This window comes from Pyrus communis, chromosome 3 (assembly GCF_041283825.1).
Source record: "Pyrus communis isolate YQ-2024b chromosome 3, ASM4128382v1, whole genome shotgun sequence".
Lineage (NCBI taxonomy): Eukaryota > Viridiplantae > Streptophyta > Magnoliopsida > Rosales > Rosaceae > Pyrus > Pyrus communis.
In genome coordinates, this window is record NC_142567.1 from 873,143 (window position 1) to 893,078 (window position 19,936).

Below are 19,936 nucleotides of genomic sequence, written 5' to 3' on the forward strand. Positions count from 1 at the left end.
AGAGGGCTTGGGTGCGGAAGAAGTAATAGTCGGTGAAAGGGGTGATGGTGGTGATGGTGGTGAAGGGGATGAACATTGCTCATGAAGATGATAAAGAAAACCATAACGCCGCATCGCGAGAAACAAGAATGCTTCACACGTATTTTGTCCCAAAAGCTCCAAGAAGATTAGCAGATTGTTCTTCGTATGTTCAAGGGATGGTTTGCTACATCCTCTATATAAAGATCGTTCCATCAAAATCCTTTTGAACTAGGGAAAATAAAAGAGAAAGTTAGTTTCCGTTCATCCAAAAGAGAAAGGAAGGGAAAAAAAGGATAGCTCTTCCGTTCACTCAAAGTAAAAAAAAAGGAAAGCTCATTCCGGCGCTGCTATAGTGCTTTGGCTTCTGAAATCAGGTTAATTTTCTCCTTTCCCGCTTCTGAATTCGCATGTTCAGTTTTAGGGTAAAAGTGTAATCTACATACAACTTATGGAGAGAAAACCTTTTGTCAACAAAAAAATTATGTATAATTGAAAAAACAAAATTATCAAGAAAAAAAATGAGCATGAAAGTAAGTTTGTACAAAAAAAAGTTTGCTGTTTTTTTCTTTTTTGTTTCTGAAACCCACATGTCATCAACTCATGTCTCTAATTAAAAAAATAAAAAAAACAAATATAAAATTATCCCACTCTCACGTTCACCTCCCTCTGGTACAAGAAAAATGGGCTAAGAACACAATTGATTTGTGCCCTTTTCATTGTCATTCAGCACAAATATGTGTTTGTGCTTTTTAAATTGCATTGAACACATAACTATCTCAAATGTGCCCTTTGAACAAACGAGTACATTAGTTTGTGTTCAAAAAGAAAAACAGAAAAGTGTATTTGTGCCTACTAGAATTTGAGCACAAATGTCACTTAGTACTATGGTGTAGTGGTATTCATCTTCACTTGTAAGTGAGAGGTCTTAGGTTCGATTCTTGACAAAGGCAAATTGTGAGGCTTAGCCACTCCCTCACCCCTTTAGTGTAGATACTATCGTTTGTTAAAAATAAAAATAAAAATTGAACACAAATATTGGTGTCACTAGTTATAGATATCAGTAATTATAATTTTTTATTAATTTACAAACACGTACAAAACATTTTCGTGGGACTTGGATCCTCTCCGGACTTTTCTGTACGGATCCAACGGACCAACGGCTTATGGCCGTTAGATTCAATCCTACGATCCATAATTAAAATGGGAAAAAGGTAGATTACGTAGCAGGTGGATCTACCGTACTCTTGGAAAAAACTCTTTAACAAAATATACGGGTAATAATTTTCTTGGTTTACTTTAGATTTGTGTGCTTTGATGTAGTTCTGGCCAAGTTTACACAACTCATTTACATAACATAAACACAACGTAAATTCTAGGTTTTCTTACCATGTTAGTATTGTGTGGTCACAAGGACGTGTCTATACTATAACTTGATAGTCACCCGTTCATACTCGTTATGAAAAATAATAGTTACTAAAGGCTAAATTACAAGTTGCTTAACCTTTAGTAACTATTTTCTATCTTCTTTTAAAGGTTATATTACATAAATAGTTGCTAAAGGCTGTTGTTGAATCTTTATCTAGGAGGGAGGACAAGAGTAGAACTCAAGGAAAGAAAGATAGGAAGGGTGAATAAGTTTATTCATTATTTGAAGTGGAAGCAGCGGCAGGTAACAATTCGGAGGGAGAGGATCCTCTCCGGACCCAAACCCCTCCGGATCCCCCGGATTTTTCTTCTTCTTCTTTCTTTACTGCGCTCACCGTCCAATGGGAATCTTTTTTGGATAAAAAAAGGGGAAAATAAAGTACCAATTTTACAGCTGTCAAAAAAGTGGTTAAAAGGAAAATTTTACATTTTCATCCAATTAACGCAAAGTAAAAAGATCGGAGCTTGTGACAATGGATGCTGATAACCAAAGAAGTTCTCCGGGCGGCAAGTGTTCGGCGATTCGTCGGACAGCAAGGACTTGGAACGGGGCGATGGATCCGATTCCGAACCAACCAATTCAACTCCTTCTCTCCTTATTGCCAGGTGATCTTTCTGTACCTCAACGTATCTTCAACTCTACTCCTATCCTCCTTATCAGCTGATCTTTCTCTAGGTTGAGGACTGCAAGATAAGAAAATTCAACAACTATTTTCTATAATTCAATCAATATATCATAAGAAGAAGAAAGAAAAAAAAAAGTAAAAATCAAGTTCACAAATTCACAAAAGCACGCAAGATGTAAAGAAAGTTGAGATTACTTCTACAATAAAATTAACTGACAATATAAGAGTAGCCTAACTTAATTACTTAGAAGCTTATGCAATGTCCTTCTTCCATCAATGTGAGATTTATTCTCAACACGCTCTCTCACGTGTAGTCAATTTTTGAGTCAAACACGTAGATAACACAAACGGGATGACGTAGAGTACGTGTGCCCCTACGACTTTACATGTGGGATAATCTGCTTTGATACTATGAAGAAGGTTGAAGTTCTAGCATAAAACTATTTCGCAATATGAGAAATATCTCTACTTATACACCATGCAAAATTTATTTTTTTATTAATATGAGATTCATTCGCAACAAATATAAGATAATCTAGAAAATACTTACATGTAGAGTTTCACAAGAGTCTTTTTCAAGGAGATCTCGTAAGCTTCACTCCTCCAGTTTTTACGGGTATCTCAGCTACCTTTTTCGCATTTTGATAGAAATGAAACGTTGGCTACAAAAGGTATATAAATCGTATATTATAAACAAATTATGGATAAAGATATGAACAACTAAATCGTGGAGCTAAATTAAGAACATTCTTAGCTCCAAACAAAATTTAAAGGGTCAAATAATTTACCGTACGGGGAATAATAAGATTTTCCAGTATGCTTTTGTAGTTGTCTTCCTACATATAGAGACTAAACAATGTTAGATTAATTAACTAAATTATCAGGCATAATAAGATATCATATTTATTCCTTAAGCAGGCTCACATATGCAGATAACAATTACAGCATGGTACATGACCTAGCTAACAAACACATTTTAACTTATAACAATCAAATTATAATACAACCGATCGGCAATATAGGAAATATTTCAATTACTTATAAGCTTATGTAAGGGCCATCTTTTCATCAATATAAGTTTCCTTCTCAACCGTCGCTACTGGAAACATTCAAAAATCAATCAGATACAACACTAATACTAGTCTTATATAGTTCCAGGAATCAAATTTTCATTATCTAATTTGAGGTTTTGAAGTTAGAGTGGAATTATTTTCTTTTTGATAGGATTAAAAGAGGATTAGACATGAAAAAATATTTCTCCCTCCTAAATCCTTTAATTTTGGAGAGGATTGGCACCAATAACTTTTCTTCTTAAGTCTCCAAGTTAGCCACGAAAATTTCATTTCTTTTTTCAAACGTACCTTTTAAAATAGCGTCTTATCCATTCTAATATAATCCTCCATATATACCAAACGAAGCCTTTTGGGAATGGGAAGAGCTTTCTGAGAGGAAAGTAAAAGCAAACACGAGGGGACTTAATTAAAGGCTTCAATTCCCTTCATTTGGGGGTTCTGGAGCAGATTTATCAAAGGGTGGTGCTATCCACACATAATTTTTTACCTCTCACACACTTTCTTAATTTTTAACCGTCGGATTGAATGAATTAAAGAAGATCAAATGACAAAAATTAACAAGAGATATGTGGCAGGTAAAAATGGGGGTATGGATAGCCACACCCTTATCAAACATGTGGTAAAATAATTTTTCCATTCTTAGACCTATATGAAACAAACAAGAGCCTATTTAAATTGTTACATTCGTCATTTTAAACTGTAAATTACTTTCAGTTTAAATACTAAACAACCCCTAAGTTGTTTTGACCTTATTCTTAATTCTTAAGTTTGGATTAAAAAACTTAGCAGAAACTCAATAGCTTCCCGAAGGCAAAAAAAAAGGGATAATAGAAAACTGGATTACAGTGGCACACCTCAGGATCAAGGAGGAACTCATATGCTATTACATGTGGGAAAGGCTCACACATTTCCATAAACATATCAGAAGTGACATGAGACACTGCACAAGAAGAGTACATCAAACACTTAGTTGGAAACGGAGCAGTTTAGATTAGGGTGATGATAATCACACACATTAGTTCTCTATCTACACACTTTTCTTCATTTACGGGCGTTAGATTGAACAAATCAAATGGAAACAACACAAATGATTAAGAGGGTTGTGTAGGGGAAGAAACAAGGTGTGTGATTATCGTCTCCCGATTATATCACAAAGAGAAGCAGCTAGCTTGATTAAACAAAGTAAATTCATTTGAACTTACTGGCCTCGTAATAGGTCGTGAATAATATAATTGCCGGTAAAGATTGGTCTGTTCCAATGAATTAAAAGAACAAATAAAACAAACTGCATGAAATCTTATGTTTTCTTATATTAAACGTACACAATTTCATCTAAAAAAAACCATCAAGCAAACATTTAATTCAAAAATAAAATAAAAAACTATAGAACACTACCTTGAATTGTTTTAACTGCGCTGACATACTGATCGTAATGGTTGTGGAGCAAAATGAGAGGAATGTCTGAGTAACCTGAAAATAAGAAAATCGTGAAAAGAGTTAGGTCAGCGGCGGCAAGGCAACAACAAAGGCAGAAGATTTGTGGAAGGAGTTTTGAAGAGAGTTAAGTCACCGACCCTTGTAGTTGATAGACCAGCGGCTATAGGACCCAATAATAATTTCCTTTTTTGAGCTGGAGTCAAGGGTACAGAAGAGTTTTGAAGAGGAGGGAATTGCCGGTGGGGGCGGTCGTGGTGGCAAAGGTGGTGTGATTGGGACTGAAACTGTTAGGGTTTTGATGAAACTAAGTGGATGCTTATGGTTATGGTGATGAAGAAGAGCTGCGCAGGGGTTTAGGGGATTGCCAAGTAACTGTCGTACTAAAACCCTGGAATTCCTAGCCATTCTCTTCTCTCTAGCAATTCGCTTCCAAAACCCTTGAATTCCTAGCTTTATTGACCAAAATTCGGGTAGCATAGGGAAATATATTCTACGTTTTATTGACCAAAATTCCCAAGAATAAATATATCTAAAACTCAGCTTTATTGACCAAAATACTAAACCCTAGCTAAACCTATACATGTGCGCCTTCTTTGTCATGCCACTAAACTTGTCAAAAATAACTACTGTCATAAAATCATTGTAGAAGAAATCGCAAGGAGGATCCTCTTCACCCAACTACCAACTCGAAAGTAACACAAAAACAGAAGCGAAGCCGCAAGAGAATGAGGAATTCAAGGGTTTTGGTGCGACAATTGCTTGGAAAGGGCAATCGTAAATCCATCCAAAGCCTAACCTTAACTTCAGTAGCAGCTGCACTGTCTTCACCACCACCAAACCTTGATTTTCTGCAGCACAGAAGTCGCATCAAAGGCTTTTCTTCCTCCGCTTCAGGCACATAATCCACCTCTTTCTCTTCAAAGGCTTTTCTTGTTGCCTTTCCAGCGATTTTTTTCTCAAACTGTTAAATAAACTTTTACAATAATGAATGTCGCCTGCCTATTTTTTTTTATTAGCAGAATATCCTGACTGGAAGTGGAACAAATTTTGGTCTATGCATGTTCCATGGGAAGACCGGCGCCTCTTCGTAGGTACTCCATCTCTCTTTTACTTTCTGTTTCCGTTGGTCCAACTGACTTTGCTGTAACCACAAAGATTTTATTTTTCAGTTCCCCCAGAAATTTACTTGTATAAAATGGTTGAGTATGAGTTGGAGCTTAAAAGAGTTCAAGGTAACATCTCTCACTTCTTCGATTATATTAGACACACACACACACACACACACAAGGTAAAGATATGGTGCATGGTCTGCGTTTTGTATATTTTGATACGTATTTCTGGTGAAATTTACTTTAATCCTTTTTTTCTTCAATTTGTTTGAATTAATTTGTTTTGTTTTGAGATGATAATGCAGTTTTACTTATGTGTTTCAATAATTCATTGGTGTATAGATAAATCTTCATCAGCAATCTTCTGCTTCTATGAATACGACGCTCAAACGCATGATAAATTCTTATGAATTTACTTTTAACAGGCAAGTCATTTGCAACCAAGTATTCTTATTCAACTTATACTTGGTTTACTGTTCTTCTGCAGACTACTTTTGCACACATTCAGTCATCACTGGGTGGGCCAAGGAATTCCCACATGTAGCATTGTATCAAATTATAATTGATCATAGGGTATGGCCTTGTAAGATGATTTTGGTTCACTTTGATCAAATTATTTGTCAATCATTTGAATTCTTAATAATTATGATATGATTTCTTATTTTGCCTCAAGATAAGTTGACTTAAGGTTTGTTTATTCTCTCTGCAGTACGTAGAAGACCTTAGTAATGTAATGAAAGAGTTCAATATCAATTGTACGGTAAGTGATTCATTCTTACTTAGTGTAATTTGTACCATATGCTTAACCCTTGTTTTTAAAGTAAAATTCAATAATTCGGGTTGTAATTTGTTCAAATCCTAATCAATAATTGTCTAAAGATGACCATGGTATACATTACATAATTTGTTGATGCGTGTGCATTTCTTTTGCAGCCAACGTTTCGTTTCTTTCAAAATGGGAAAAGGGTAGATGATGTAGCAGTTGGATCTACCGTACTCTTGGAAAAGACTCTTAACAAAATCTACGGGTAATCATTTTCTTGGTTTACTTAGTTTACATTTGTGTGCTTTACATAACATAAACACAACGTCAATTCTTGGTTCTTTTCGTACCGTGCTGATATTGTGTGGACATGGCAAGGATGTGTCTGTACTCTAACTTGTTAGTCACCCGTTCATACCCATTAAAAAAAAATAGTATCTACTAAAGGCTAAATTACAAGTTAAATTACATGTTGGTTAACCTTAGTAACTTGTAATTTAACCTTTATAACTATTTTCTATCTTCTTTTAGAGGTTAAATTACAACAACTAGTCACTAAAGGCTATTGTTGAATATTTCATCTAGGAGGGAGGAAAAGAGTAGAACTCAAGGGTTTGACAGACAAGTAAAGAAAGACAGGAACGGTGAACAAGTTTATTCATTATTTGAAGTGGAAGCAGCGGCTGGTGACAATTCGGATACAAGTTACGAGTTGAAATACTATTCCAAATGCCCTTGCGATTTGTGCCATGGCATGAGGCGCCTGCGACAATGGTTATCACAGCAGAGTGAAACTCAGATTGAAATTGTATGAGAAATAAAGTTGGATCTGCATTTATACTATGAAAACTAGCGGAGTCTTTAGCGGAAGGGAGATTAATTGTGGAACCTCAACCATATCGAACTTCAACAATCTGAACTGTTTATTTTTGAAGTTACTCCTTATGGACACTGTTTGAAATATCCTGGATATGTTTGATATTTCCACAAAAATATCCAGAAATTCAGGGAACGATATGGAAAGAAGGGGTGAACACGATCTTTCGGTAAATCAGTCAATTTCCTCAATATTTTTTATATTTTCAAGAAATATCCAATGTTTGTAGACAATTTGCAAAAAGTTTGCAGGAAATATCCATAAGCATATGCATTCTTTATTTTTTAATTTCTTTCTTTATGGTATTAGTTTACTTCAATAAAACTTGTGCTGCTTTCATGATGAAAATTTCAATTAAGTTACGTATGCTTTTTAGTGAAATGATTTATTTTATTACTTGTCATTATAAGGAAGTTTTTCTTCTCATATAACACATACTTATTGTTTACACAGTATCTAATCATTAATTCTTGATTCATACATGTGTTGTGGCTTCGTATGACATTCTTTAAAAAATAATTTAAAATTTCCATGTTTTTGAGCAAATATTCATCATTTCCATCGAAGACAATCAATATCGATATACGATATATCCACAAATTTGCCTATTGATATTTCTACTGATACCGATATTTTAAACATTGCTTATGGATCATGTTTGTAAAATATTAATCAAATCGGAAATATTTGAGACATCTAATTGAGTTCAAAGATATTGACGAACACTATGTTTTAAGAAACATTGAATTTTCATTGTGATAATTAAATGAACAAATGATTTCAGATTGAATTGAATTTTTTGCATAAATGATCTATGAAACGAGACTTACCAAATAGATCATTCGGATCGTTGAAGTTCGTTGTGAAATGGATCCCACAACCAATCTCCATTTTTTGAGAAAAATGGGGATCCTTTATCTTGGATTTTTACATGATTGGTTTTTCAAGATCCGTTTGGATTTTTACTAAGGATTGGTTTCAAAAAGTATTTTCAACAAAACCGTTTTCAATTATTTTAAAGGCAATACTTTTTAGATCATTTAATATATACTTTTTAGATCACTTTCTCCACTTGGACTTGAGAGGTCTTAGATTCGAATCTCGTGGATGATGAATTCAATACCAAATTAAATTGTCCATTGTGTAACTTAGCCGAACTTCCCCTCCTCTTAATGTAAAAATATTGATGCGTTCAAAAAAATATATACGAAGAGAGATGAAACTTGAGTGTAAAAAGAGAGGTGAACTTGCTAACTCATTCATGCATTACTATAAAGTAGGCCTCTAATCTTCCTCTCAAGTGGGTCCAAATTCCAAAGGCCCAAACCAATAAACATTCTTTTGTTGTTTTTTTTTGTTGGAAATTGTTATTGGTATTTCAAAAATCTCATTCTATATTTGTATTTTTCTTTCCAAATATAAAAAGATTAGAATGTAAAATGAGATTCTTGAAGTGATAATAACAATTTTTGTCTTTTTTTTTTTTTTTTTTCCAACTTCCGTACTGTTTTATAAAAAGAAACGCGTATTAGGTTAAAAACATTTCTAACATCGACCAAACCTCCGACATTGGCTTACAAAATCTTTGTCCCAAAACCAATTCTGTCAAAATTGTGGATTCTAGGGTTTCCACTCCCCTTCCACCAAAATTTCCCAAATTCCCCAATTTGCGTATGTTCTATTGAGGTTCAAATTTCAGCTATGATATTAGAGAAATGCTTGGGAGCTCAACGATCGCGACGGATCCAGCGAGCTCTCCGGCACAGCAAGGTCACGATCCTCTGCCTCGTCCTCACGGTGGTCGTCCTCCGCGGCACGATCGGAGCCGGCAAGTTCGGAACCCCTGAGCAGGACTTCCTCGAGATTCGGGACCACTTCTACTCCCGCAAGCGGGCGGAGCCCCACCGCGTCCTGGAGGAGGTCCACGCGACGCCGTCCGACCCCAACAACTACAACGCCTTGGATTTTAACAAGATCCTGGTCGACGAAGGGGAGGACGACCGGCCCGACCCGAATAAGCCCTACACTCTTGGACCCAAGATTTCGAAATGGGACGAGCAGAGGTCGAAATGGCTCCGGGAAAATCCTAATTTCCCAAATTTCGTCGGGCCTGGTAAGCCCCGGGTGCTTCTGGTGACTGGGTCGTCGCCAAAACCCTGCGAAAACCCGGTAGGTGATCATTACTTGTTGAAGTCGATTAAGAACAAAATTGATTATTGTAGATTACATGGGATTGAGGTTTTTTACAATATGGCCCTGTTGGATGCCGAAATGGCGGGTTTTTGGGCCAAGCTTCCGTTGATTCGGAAGCTTCTGTTGTCTCACCCGGAGGTTGAGTTTCTATGGTGGATGGATAGTGATGCAATGTTTACAGATATGGCTTTTGAATTGCCATGGGAGAGGTACAAAGATTCCAACTTTGTGATGCACGGGTGGAACGAGATGGTGTATGATGAGAAAAGTTGGATTGGGTTGAATACCGGGAGCTTTTTGTTGAGGAATACGCAGTGGTCGTTGGATATGCTCGATGCTTGGGCTCCGATGGGACCGAAAGGGAAGATTAGGGAGGAGGCAGGGAAGGTGCTCACTAGGGAATTGAAGGGTAGGCCGGTTTTCGAAGCTGATGATCAGTCAGCCATGGTTTATATATTGGCCACTCAAAGAGAGAAGTGGGGCGATAAGGTTTATCTTGAGAGTGGATATTATTTGCATGGATATTGGGGTATTTTGGTTGATAAATACGAGGAAATGATTGAGAATTATCGACCTGGTTTGGGCGACCACCGGTGGCCGCTGGTGACGCATTTTGTGGGTTGCAAGCCGTGTGGGAAGTTCGGAGATTACCCGGTTAGGAGATGCTTGGAGCAGATGGATAGAGCTTTTAACTTTGGGGACAATCAGATTCTTCAAATCTATGGATTCACGCACCGGTCACTGGGTAGTCGAAGAGTTAAGAGAGTTAGGAACGAAACAAACAATCCGCTCGAGGTTAAAGATGAACTTGGATTGCTTCATCCGGCATTCAAGGCCGCCAAGGTATCGTCTTCTTAGTTCACTCGTGTTACTTGATGTAGGATTTGTTAGAATCCGTATGCTATTTATTTGTCTTGTGCTAGATTTGGAGATAGTATTCTTTTGTACATTATAAATATGTGCACCACTTCCCGAACGAAAATCAGAGAGATTATTTATTGTTTCCAAAAATTCCAATCAGTTTTGTAGACGTTATTGTGTTCATATTCATACTGTGGAGAGACCTGTTCATGCTCGTGTTTGTGGATTATGTTAGCAATGGAGTTCGACAATCTTATGCATGTATTTCCCCCGAGTTTATACTGTAGCGGAGATAATTTCTTATCCCGGGGTGTATACCCCATCAAGAGGTATACACCCTGGACCCGAATAGGAAAGTCCCGCTCATATTATTGTAAGTCCAGGCTCGTTGAATCTGCAATGGTTAATGGTTGGTTTTATGCACTAGGTTCAGAGATACTTGGTCTGCTATGCTTCATTGGTGTCCCTGTATCTTCAACTAAATGCAATTGCTATACCACATAATACAATCTTACAACTTTTCGGGTCTAAGCCCGCACTGCCAACTAGACTTAACTCACGTCTGAAAAATAAAGACGACTTCAAACCAATAAGACTTCCCGCTTGCAAGGTAGGAGAGAATGTCTACCGTATGCAAGGCCACCTTGCATAGCGAGAGTCGGGAAAAAACGGCTATTGGATGTCACTTTACCCTTATTTTGTAAAGAGACTACACTAACCTATGACCTTTCTTTACAAAGTTTAAGCAAACTCCGAAATATATGTGGATCATTTTAAAAATGCTTTAAAATAAGGAAACTTTAACGAAAAACTTCCGGTATTGTTCATTTTAACAAAAAATCATATTTATACACTAAAAAATTAATCCTTGTACCATTCACTTTAACTTTTATTTTATTCTTATCGTTCAAACTTAGAATTTTTAAGTTTTTTTTATTAGTTTCCTTTAAAATAAAGTGTGTTTCAAATGCGATATAAGTGTTTCATAAGAAACATTTCTAAGGAGACTTTGCAAGACACAAAAGCTTATAGCAATTATATTGAGAAATGCATACGTACATAACATAAGCTGCTGTACAATGAAACTTCAGTGGAATACAAGCTTAAGATTTACGACGGCCAAAAACGCAACCCACGCCAAGCTCGGCTTTATAAGATCGGCAGCGAGCGGATTCACACCCTTAAACACCCGAGAACACCCGATCATCGCCCCGAACATCCCCATGCACACGATCAACCCGACCCACGGAGCCCCCGCCCCGAACACAATCGGATCCCAAATCAGGCTCAACCCTAGCTGGGCCAAGTAAATGGGTAGAGCCATCTGATTCTTATGGAACCCACCTTCCGCCCACACGAGCCAAGCAGCCAGGCCCATGAGAAAGCTGGAGGCTATGCAGGTTAATCGCAGGGCCCACAGGGGAGGGATCCAGAAGGGCTTGGATCCGATGCGATATGGGTCGGATGAGCCCGCGTAGATAGCCAGGAGGTGGAGAGAGACGGGGATTGCGACTGCCACGGATAGGGACCTAAGGCCGCGTTTGGCCATGTCCATTTTCATGTCCTTTTTGCTTCTGTAACCGCTCTTGTTCGTGGCGGTGGGCACGGCGGCGGTGGTAGGGTCATCTGCCCTGCGTTGCTTGAGGTGGTCGGAATAATTATCCATTTTTTAGAGAGGGATAAAAGGAGTGCGTGTTTTTTCTTTGTTTCTTACTTTGTTTTGGTTTTGTTGGAGGAATTTCAGGTGGGAGATATACAGACGAGAGCGAGTTTACAGGAAGGACACGTGGGCGGAGGTGGAGGCAAGGAGTGGAGGGGTGGAAGACGTACACGTGGGCGGAGGTGGAGGCAAGGAGTGGAGGAGTGGAAGACGTACACGTGGCTAATGGAGATTGTACTTGTACGTACGTAGTAGCAGATCCAGATGATTAACGGTGGAAGCTGACTAGCTGAGTGTAGCCACACGTGGCCTGAGGGTTGGCTTTTAGAACCAAAAACTCATTCTGTTGGTCCGTCTCACATAGAGAAATTTTTAATTGTGACGAAAATATGAATGATATATCATATACTTTTATTCAAGTGATGAAAAATTTTAATTTTTAACTTATTAACCTTTTAACATACATAATTCACTATTTATATAAGGATACGTGATGTAACACCTTATGTGATGATCACACTGAAAAATCTCTCCTTATCATGCATAGACGTTCACGCACGTCGGGGATAAGATTTGCAAAAGTGCGATAAGATAGTCTTTGTCAAACTTGTATTCATCCAAATACACAACTCAGCTCAATAGTGCAACTTATACAAGTATGCTGACATACCGAACATGATTTTGTCAAAAGCTTAAATGATCCGATGATTCTCAACAAATCCAGGTGAAGATTTCCATTTAGGATCACTCCTAGCCTTCTACTACTACCCTCACACATCTATATACATTCAACCCAAAATGTACAAAGTTGATAGAGTGAAAAAGTTGATGAATTGATAGAGTGAAAAAGTTGATGAAGTGAAACATTTGCATTTGCGGGTTAGATCAGTATTTTTTTTGTTAAACGACAAATTTTGTTATATTAGTCACCGATAGGATTCGAACTCACGATGTCATGCAATGATTCAATTCATTTTTATCACTATAGTAAAAGATCACTTACTAGATCAGAGGAATTGACTAAAGTAGTGTGCCCGCCCCATCCATCTTGCGCCCAAGTTCAAATCCTCGTCCACATCAATCAGGGACAACTAGTGATTGTTAATCGTATAGTCTGTATGGTGAACTCCAGCTTATTGAGAACCATAGTTTGTCTACTAACTACTCATTCGAGATCCGAAGCTTATCCGAGTTTTGGTTTGTTCGGTGCACCATTTTCAAGATGCAGGAACGGCATTGAAGGTTACAGGTATCACCGGGTACAACCGTACAAGGAACTTCAAGTGTAGCTGTAGAGGGGGATTTCAGTACTTCGTTTTGAGATTCTATAACGTTGTATATTTAGATACTTTGTGTAAATTTGTGGGATATAGTCCATTTAGATTGTATTTTATTGAAGTTCTAAATGTAGCTTGATTTTCATATATGTTATATTATTAAATCTGAAAAAAATCACAAATAATTTGAGAGAGAGAGAGAGAGAGAGAGAGAGAGAGAGAGAGAGAGAGAGAGAGACGGCTACCAGGGGATCGTTAAGAGGAAGGTTCTGGAAATCTGAGAAGGGAGGAGAATAGGGGTTGGGAACTTGGGAGAGAGGGTAGGAGGCTTAGGTTGAAGACGATCAGGCGGTGAGTTGAACATTTGACTCATAGGAGCTTTCCGAGCTAGATGCTAGCACGAGTAGAATATTTCGTCGACGATGAGAGTACAACGGCGCAGTGGCGGAGCCAATGTGGAGCATTGGCCGTTGCTGACTCCAATAACATACATAATACCCTCTTTGAAATTTTGTTTGACCCTTATACTAGCTAGATAAATGAAATGAAGAGACCTTTAATCAATATTCTTGAAATTGACACAAACCAAATCTACGTCATTTGTGTTATGTTTCATTTAAAAAAAGTTTAGCATGTTAATTCTTAAACAAGATGAAGACTGATCAAATAAGCAAACACCTTCTTCTCCCAAACTCTATATATCCTAATTCAAAGCTTCTTTAGTGTTTAAATTCGGTCAGACACCCTCATCGCACTTGGTTGTGCCACAAAATCCCAATCATAAATTGACAATTATAAGTAAAAGAAGTATGATCAATTTTTGCAACCTTATATTTTATGACCATATCGTTGTAAATTTTCAACTCCAACACTGTGCTCGTGGAAGAGAAACAAATGGAATAGCACAGAGAGGGAGAGTGGTATGTGAGTAAATTGTAGTAATAATTCTTAACTTTAACCCAATTGGAATAATGGTTCCTCAACAAAAAATCCATTATCATGAGTCCCTCAACTCATCAAAATGTGCAGTTATGGTTCCTCAACTAAAAATCCATTACCATTGGTCCCTCAACTTTAATGCAACTGGAGAAATGATCCTTTAACTTTAACCCGATTGGAGCAATAGTTTCTTAACTTTAATTCCATTATAGAAATGGTCATTCCAACATAACTCATTTTGACAAAATTTTGACGAAGTTGACTAAAATGACCAAAATTACACGTCTTGATGAGTTGAAGGACCCCAATTGTGGTCCTTCAAACTTAACTTATTTTGACAAAATTATGATGAAGTTAACAAAAAGGACCATAACTACACATTTTGATGCGTTGAAAGACCAATGATAATGAATTTTTAGTTAAAGGACCATTGCTCAAATTTGATTAAAGTTGAGAGATCATTGCTACAATTTACTCAAAATATAAAGATTATATTGGGCCTATGTTTCTGTTTACCATCAACCCGGCCCGATTTCAAGCAAAGGTCAGATCATGGACTCTAGCATTCAAGTCCAACGGTCATTTTTTAGTTGGTCAAATTGGATAAATGATCTATGTGGTCATAAGATATTTAGAAGACAGCCCATATGCTAAAAAAACTTGGATTTAAACCCTGTGGTGTACTCCATTAGCAAATTTAGTCCAAAATGATTTTTCTGTTAACTATCTGTTAATACATGGGTAAAATGATATTTTGACGTGTGCACCTTCTTCTTCCTGCATCTCCCCTACGCAACCCCAAAACTCACTTCGCGCAAGAGAAAAAGGAGAGACCATTTTCAGTTTTCCACAGAGCTACCATCGCAACCATGGCGCTTATGTGAGTTTTCCACAGTTGAGTTTTTTCGGATTTTATGACAAATGGCGCAACGATAACGATTAAAAATCTTATCCGAAATTACAAATAAAATTATTTTGTATTATTTAATAATACTTCAGATAATGACACGTAGCGCAACGAGAACGATTAAAAATCTTATCCGATATTACAATTAAAATTATTTTGTATTATTTTATAAATAAAAAAAATACTAATATTTTATTATCTATTGCCAGAGCTATTACTATTCATCAATGACAGTTATTGTTCATTAGGTAGATTAAATAGTGCATAGAAAAGGCTCCAACGCTGGAGTTGCTCATAGAACCGCACCAGCGATCATTTATCCGATATGGCCTTTTTAATTTTTGGTACGTTGGAGCCTTGAGGTCCAAAGACGACGCCTCAACCATGGCGGGCAGATCGACGGCGGCGACGCGGCCGAAACCCCCGCAGAGGCGGCGGATTCCCAAATCCTCGAACCCCAAATTTCTCAAAGACCCTAAATTACTCTTCTCTTCCGCCTTGCTCCTTTGCGATGCGATCCTAGTCGCCCTTATCATCGCCTATGTCCCCTGTAATCTATCCCTCTCTCCCTCTCTCTCTTGTATGTATGAATTCGGATTGGTGATATTGTGAGTGTTGGATTGCAGATACGAAGATAGATTGGGACGCGTACATGTCACAAGTGAGTGATCTTCCCCAAGTTTTTATCTTTTTTCTATTGACTGTTTGGTTACTAAGAAAATGTGCCGAGAAAATGACAGTATTTGATTGACAGGTTAGTGGGTTTCTTGGTGGAGAGAGAGACTACGCTAACTTAAAAGGCGACACAGGGCCGCTGGTTTATCCTGCTGGCTTCCTCTACTTTTATTCTGCCATTCAGTATGTTACAGGAGGCCAAGTTCATCCAGCTCAGGTGATCATTTTTTTCGAATACGGAAGTTTTTCCGTTGATGTTTTTAGTTTTTACTCGTAGTTTTTGTCCAATGGTTTCAATTTCTATTTCATATTTGCAGATTTTGTTCGGGATTTTGTACATTATAAACTTGGGGATCATATTGTTCATCTATGGGAAGACAGATGTGGTATGACAAATTTCAATCTTTTTTGTGAATATGAAGTGTTGATTCTGCTTTAGCGCCTTTTGCCCACCGGTTTTGATGTTGCAAAGTTGTGATTGGTTTAATGAACTATCAATTGTACATCCTAACTGATGACAAAATAATTGGAAGGTTTTTCCATGGAATTCGTCGTCAAACTAACTGTATTACATATTTGGATGTTTAACATAAGTGTCACCGGATATTGAAGATAACAGCGTATTGTTTCTCGGCTGACAACTTTGTTTTAAACTTGATTCTCCTCCCTTGTGTGTCAGCTCTGATTTTGGCTTCCAATTCCCTTTTGTTATTTTGCAGGTTCCATGGTGGGCTTTGATCTTGCTTTGTCTATCGAAAAGGGTTCATTCTATTTTTGTGCTTCGTCTTTTTAATGACTGTTTGGCCATGATGCTCCTGTATGCTTCGTTGGCCTCACTTCTTTACCAAAAGTGGCATCTAGGACTGATCATTTTCAGGTAGCATTCTTACATCCTTGATGAACTTTTGTGAAGATAAACGATGATTGTTTAATTTTGCCTTTTGTGATCTGTCAAGTGGAGCTGTTTCCATAAAGATGAATGTGCTTCTCTATGCTCCACCTCTACTACTCCTCATGTTAAAGGTAATATTAATTACATTTCTATAGGATTCGTGCATGAGTTATTTGCTAAAATTTCTCAACCAGCAACACATCTTTTACAGGCTATGAGTATCGGTAGAGTGATATCAGCTTTAGCTGGTGCGGCACTTGTACAGGTGCTTACCTCTTCCTTTTGTTTTCAACGGACTAATGTTTGCATACACTTGTAAGCTTTCATTTGATTTAGCCTTGCAGCCGTGATGTACATTCTATTATTTTTCTTTAACCGTTTTTAGAATTCAGAGTAAGCAACTCTGGTAGTGCAGAAGTTGACTGTATGTGTTTTATTCCAACATCATTAGGTGAGCTAAACTTCAAGATCCTCATTTCAAGAGCATTATCCTGTCAGGTGTTCATTTGTTGACAGCTATTTGCTGAATGGTATGGTTCTGCAGATACTGTTGGGGATGCCTTTCATCATGTCTCATCCGTTTGCATACATCTCAAGAGCCTTTAATCTCGGTCGAGTTTTTATTCACTTCTGGTACATTCTTTGAACAATAATTTATGATCTTTAAGAGAAAATTTCCATTCGAATTTCTGTGCTTATTCAGCAATACATGGTCTATTTTTCATTTGAAATTCCTTTCATCAGTGCACTTTGTTGTTGAAAAATAACATGCAATTCTTTTCAGGTCTGTTAATTTCAAGTTTGTTCCTGAGCCAATATTTGTATCGAAGGCATTTGCAATCTCTTTGCTGATTGCTCACCTTGGTTTACTCACTCCTTTTGCTCATTATAGATGGTGCATGTAAGTATAACTGTATAATTCTTTTTGATAAGCGTTGTTGGGGAAGTGGCGTGGAGAATGTGTTAGGTGTATGGATCATTCTATTTTTATGGCAAGGTAAAATTTTGTTAGGAAGTTATAAAGTTGAAGTTATGAATGTTGTTCCCACCAAAAGAAAACATTTGTCCTGATCTCGACATATTTCCACATTTGACAATCACAACCTCCTGATACCACTCTACTGGCACTAAAATACTCTTGTCTACAGTAACATGCATTCCTCTAGCATCTTGACAAGTGATTGGTATTTATAGATGGCCAAATAATTATGTATTTTTGCTGAATATGTTTTGGTAATCGACTTGTGCAGGCATGAAGGTGGACTCTTCAAATTTTTGTACTCTAGACTTGATCCTATAAAACTCAAATTTGCTCTTACAAGTTCATTCCCTTTGAAGAAGTCCTTCAATATCCATTCATCCAACAGGGTCCTTAGGAAAGAATGTAAGTAGCAGGCCTCTGTAATAAGGTTTTTTCCTTACTACTTTTCCTTTTAACTGATACTAATGTGGGCATGGTGATTTCAGATATTGTGACGACTATGTTTGTTGGGAATTTCATCGGCATTGTATGTGCTCGATCATTGCATTATCAGTTCTACTCATGGTAAGTTTTGCTGGATGATATTCTGTATAAATCATAACTTGTAGCCGGAGCGCTCTACTTAGAAATGCATGGTAGCTAATTTACAATATAGGATCTTTAAGAAAGCTGATCGCCTAAATGCACCTATTTTCTTTGATCCCGATGTCAATGCATGACCTGTGCTAATCTGCCCGCTACTTTAGAATTACAGGGGTTTCTTTTTATGGTGGTCACCTAGCGCAGTTCAATACATTATTCACTAACTTTTGTTCATAGCACTCAATGTTCTTTATGTGTCTGATTGCAGGTATTTCCATAGCTTACCATATCTATTGTGGAAAACGCCTTTTCCCACAGTACTACGGTAGGCTGTTTTATCATTGAATCCTTAGGCTACGTAGTCTTCACTAATTACGTATGATTACTACTTTGATCCGTTTTGTTGATTGAACTTCTTTATTCTGGACAGCATATTGTTGTTTATCGGCATGGAGTTTTGCTGGAACGTCTTTCCTTCAAACCTGTACTCATCGGCGATGCTTTTTTTTCTCCACATAGTAATACTGGTCGGTCTATGGTCTGCCCCGTCTGAATATCCTTTTGTGGACAACAAAGCATCGCCTGAAAACAAAGATAAATGATGCTGCATTTACTGGATCTTCATAAACAACGCTTACACAGACGATATAGATCTGCTAATGTAGAGGTTTTGCTTCTTCTCTTGGAAAAAGCATCAGGGTTTTGTTTCTTCTCTTGAGATTGTTGTTCCAGTGTGTATCAGTTATCATTTATACAATTCGAATAGTGCTCTTTTTGAGAACATAGTCCGGGTCGGAATCCTTTTGAGTTGATGGATGATGTTAGAAGACAGCCAGTTCCCGATGTTTAGCTTATAATTTTTCTGGAATTTGAAAGCATTACACAATTGATAAACTAGCTTGATCTAGTATTACTTCTCGGTCAAATTTTGACAAACTTTCTTAATGAAATCAGAGTAGGCTGTCCCAAGTGTGAAGTTAAACGGTCAAACTCGCTCCATGTCATCCATTGTGTTGTTCACGTGTAAGGTTTGAAAATTTACCACACGTGAGGGGCGTGTGTTTAGAATGAATTCTATATTGATGGGACAAGAGACCTTGCATTGTTTAAAGTTGAGATACTTCTCATAGTGCCAATTGGTTTTATGGTGGAATCTTAACTTTCATCAATGGCCAAGATTTGTCTAAATGCACAGATGGTATATGTAGAGACTCGAGATCTTTTCTCTTTATCTCTATTTATTCGGTGTCAAAAAACACTTAGAAACCGACAACTGTCTTGATTTCATATTGAGAAATGCAAAGAGGACTCCCTCAAGGTGAAACCTTCGATGGACTTTTTGCTATTTTACAGTTTAATGTTAATTCTCATATTAATATTACAAAACATTGTGTAAAAAACATGAGGGGTGACAAAAGGTCTATTGAGAGTTTTACTTTTGAGAGACTTGAGTTAGCATTTTCTCTTTCATATTTGTTAGTAAGAACATGGGAAGAAAGAATTGAAATGGTTTCAATACGCATGAAAATTAATAATCGGAATAATCCAACATCCAATTTGACTTAAGTAGACATACTATTAACGCTTTATTGTGATAGATTTTTAACTTTTTATTTTTTCTAACTCTCTAATTTAAA

The 19,936-nt window shown here is 37.3% G+C and overlaps 4 protein-coding genes and 1 long non-coding RNA gene across 5 annotated transcripts; 3 read left to right on the forward strand and 2 right to left on the reverse strand.

Moving 5' to 3' along the window:
* Positions 1 to 1,640: 1,640 nt before the first annotated feature.
* LOC148697705 (uncharacterized) lies at positions 1,641 to 4,677 on the reverse strand. Its single transcript, XR_015960285.1, has 6 exons — positions 4,541 to 4,677; positions 4,348 to 4,395; positions 4,000 to 4,085; positions 2,861 to 2,908; positions 2,623 to 2,734; positions 1,641 to 2,130 (listed from the first exon to the last, which is right to left on the reverse strand). It is a non-coding gene; the product is annotated as an uncharacterized LOC148697705 (long non-coding RNA).
* A 555-nt stretch (positions 4,678 to 5,232) lies between these two features.
* On the forward strand, positions 5,233 to 7,382 carry LOC148697706 (uncharacterized). Its single transcript, XM_088690268.1, has 8 exons — positions 5,233 to 5,476; positions 5,602 to 5,673; positions 5,752 to 5,814; positions 6,034 to 6,087; positions 6,182 to 6,264; positions 6,401 to 6,451; positions 6,625 to 6,719; positions 7,040 to 7,382. Exons 1-8 carry the CDS (start codon positions 5,308 to 5,310, stop codon positions 7,266 to 7,268), a joined length of 816 nt encoding a protein of 271 aa, XP_088546394.1. The 5' UTR covers positions 5,233 to 5,307; the 3' UTR covers positions 7,269 to 7,382.
* Positions 7,383 to 8,869: 1,487 nt separating this feature from the next.
* LOC137715510 (xyloglucan 6-xylosyltransferase 2) lies at positions 8,870 to 10,554 on the forward strand. Its single transcript, XM_068454859.2, has one exon. The coding sequence runs from the start codon at positions 9,033 to 9,035 to the stop codon at positions 10,380 to 10,382; it is 1,350 nt and encodes a 449-aa protein (XP_068310960.2). The 5' UTR covers positions 8,870 to 9,032; the 3' UTR covers positions 10,383 to 10,554.
* Positions 10,555 to 11,399: 845 nt separating this feature from the next.
* On the reverse strand, positions 11,400 to 12,123 carry LOC137714131 (translocator protein homolog). The gene has a single exon (XM_068453415.2). It carries the CDS (start codon positions 12,049 to 12,051, stop codon positions 11,473 to 11,475), a length of 579 nt encoding a protein of 192 aa, XP_068309516.2. The 5' UTR covers positions 12,052 to 12,123; the 3' UTR covers positions 11,400 to 11,472.
* Positions 12,124 to 15,379: 3,256 nt separating this feature from the next.
* LOC137715620 (dol-P-Man:Man(5)GlcNAc(2)-PP-Dol alpha-1,3-mannosyltransferase) lies at positions 15,380 to 19,193 on the forward strand. The gene is made up of 13 exons (XM_068454965.2): positions 15,380 to 15,718; positions 15,795 to 15,829; positions 15,923 to 16,060; positions 16,161 to 16,229; positions 16,563 to 16,720; positions 16,800 to 16,866; positions 16,947 to 17,000; positions 17,280 to 17,368; positions 17,520 to 17,636; positions 17,986 to 18,119; positions 18,203 to 18,281; positions 18,568 to 18,624; positions 18,730 to 19,193. Exons 1-13 carry the CDS (start codon positions 15,553 to 15,555, stop codon positions 18,899 to 18,901), a joined length of 1,335 nt encoding a protein of 444 aa, XP_068311066.2. The 5' UTR covers positions 15,380 to 15,552; the 3' UTR covers positions 18,902 to 19,193.
* Positions 19,194 to 19,936: the final 743 nt, after the last annotated feature.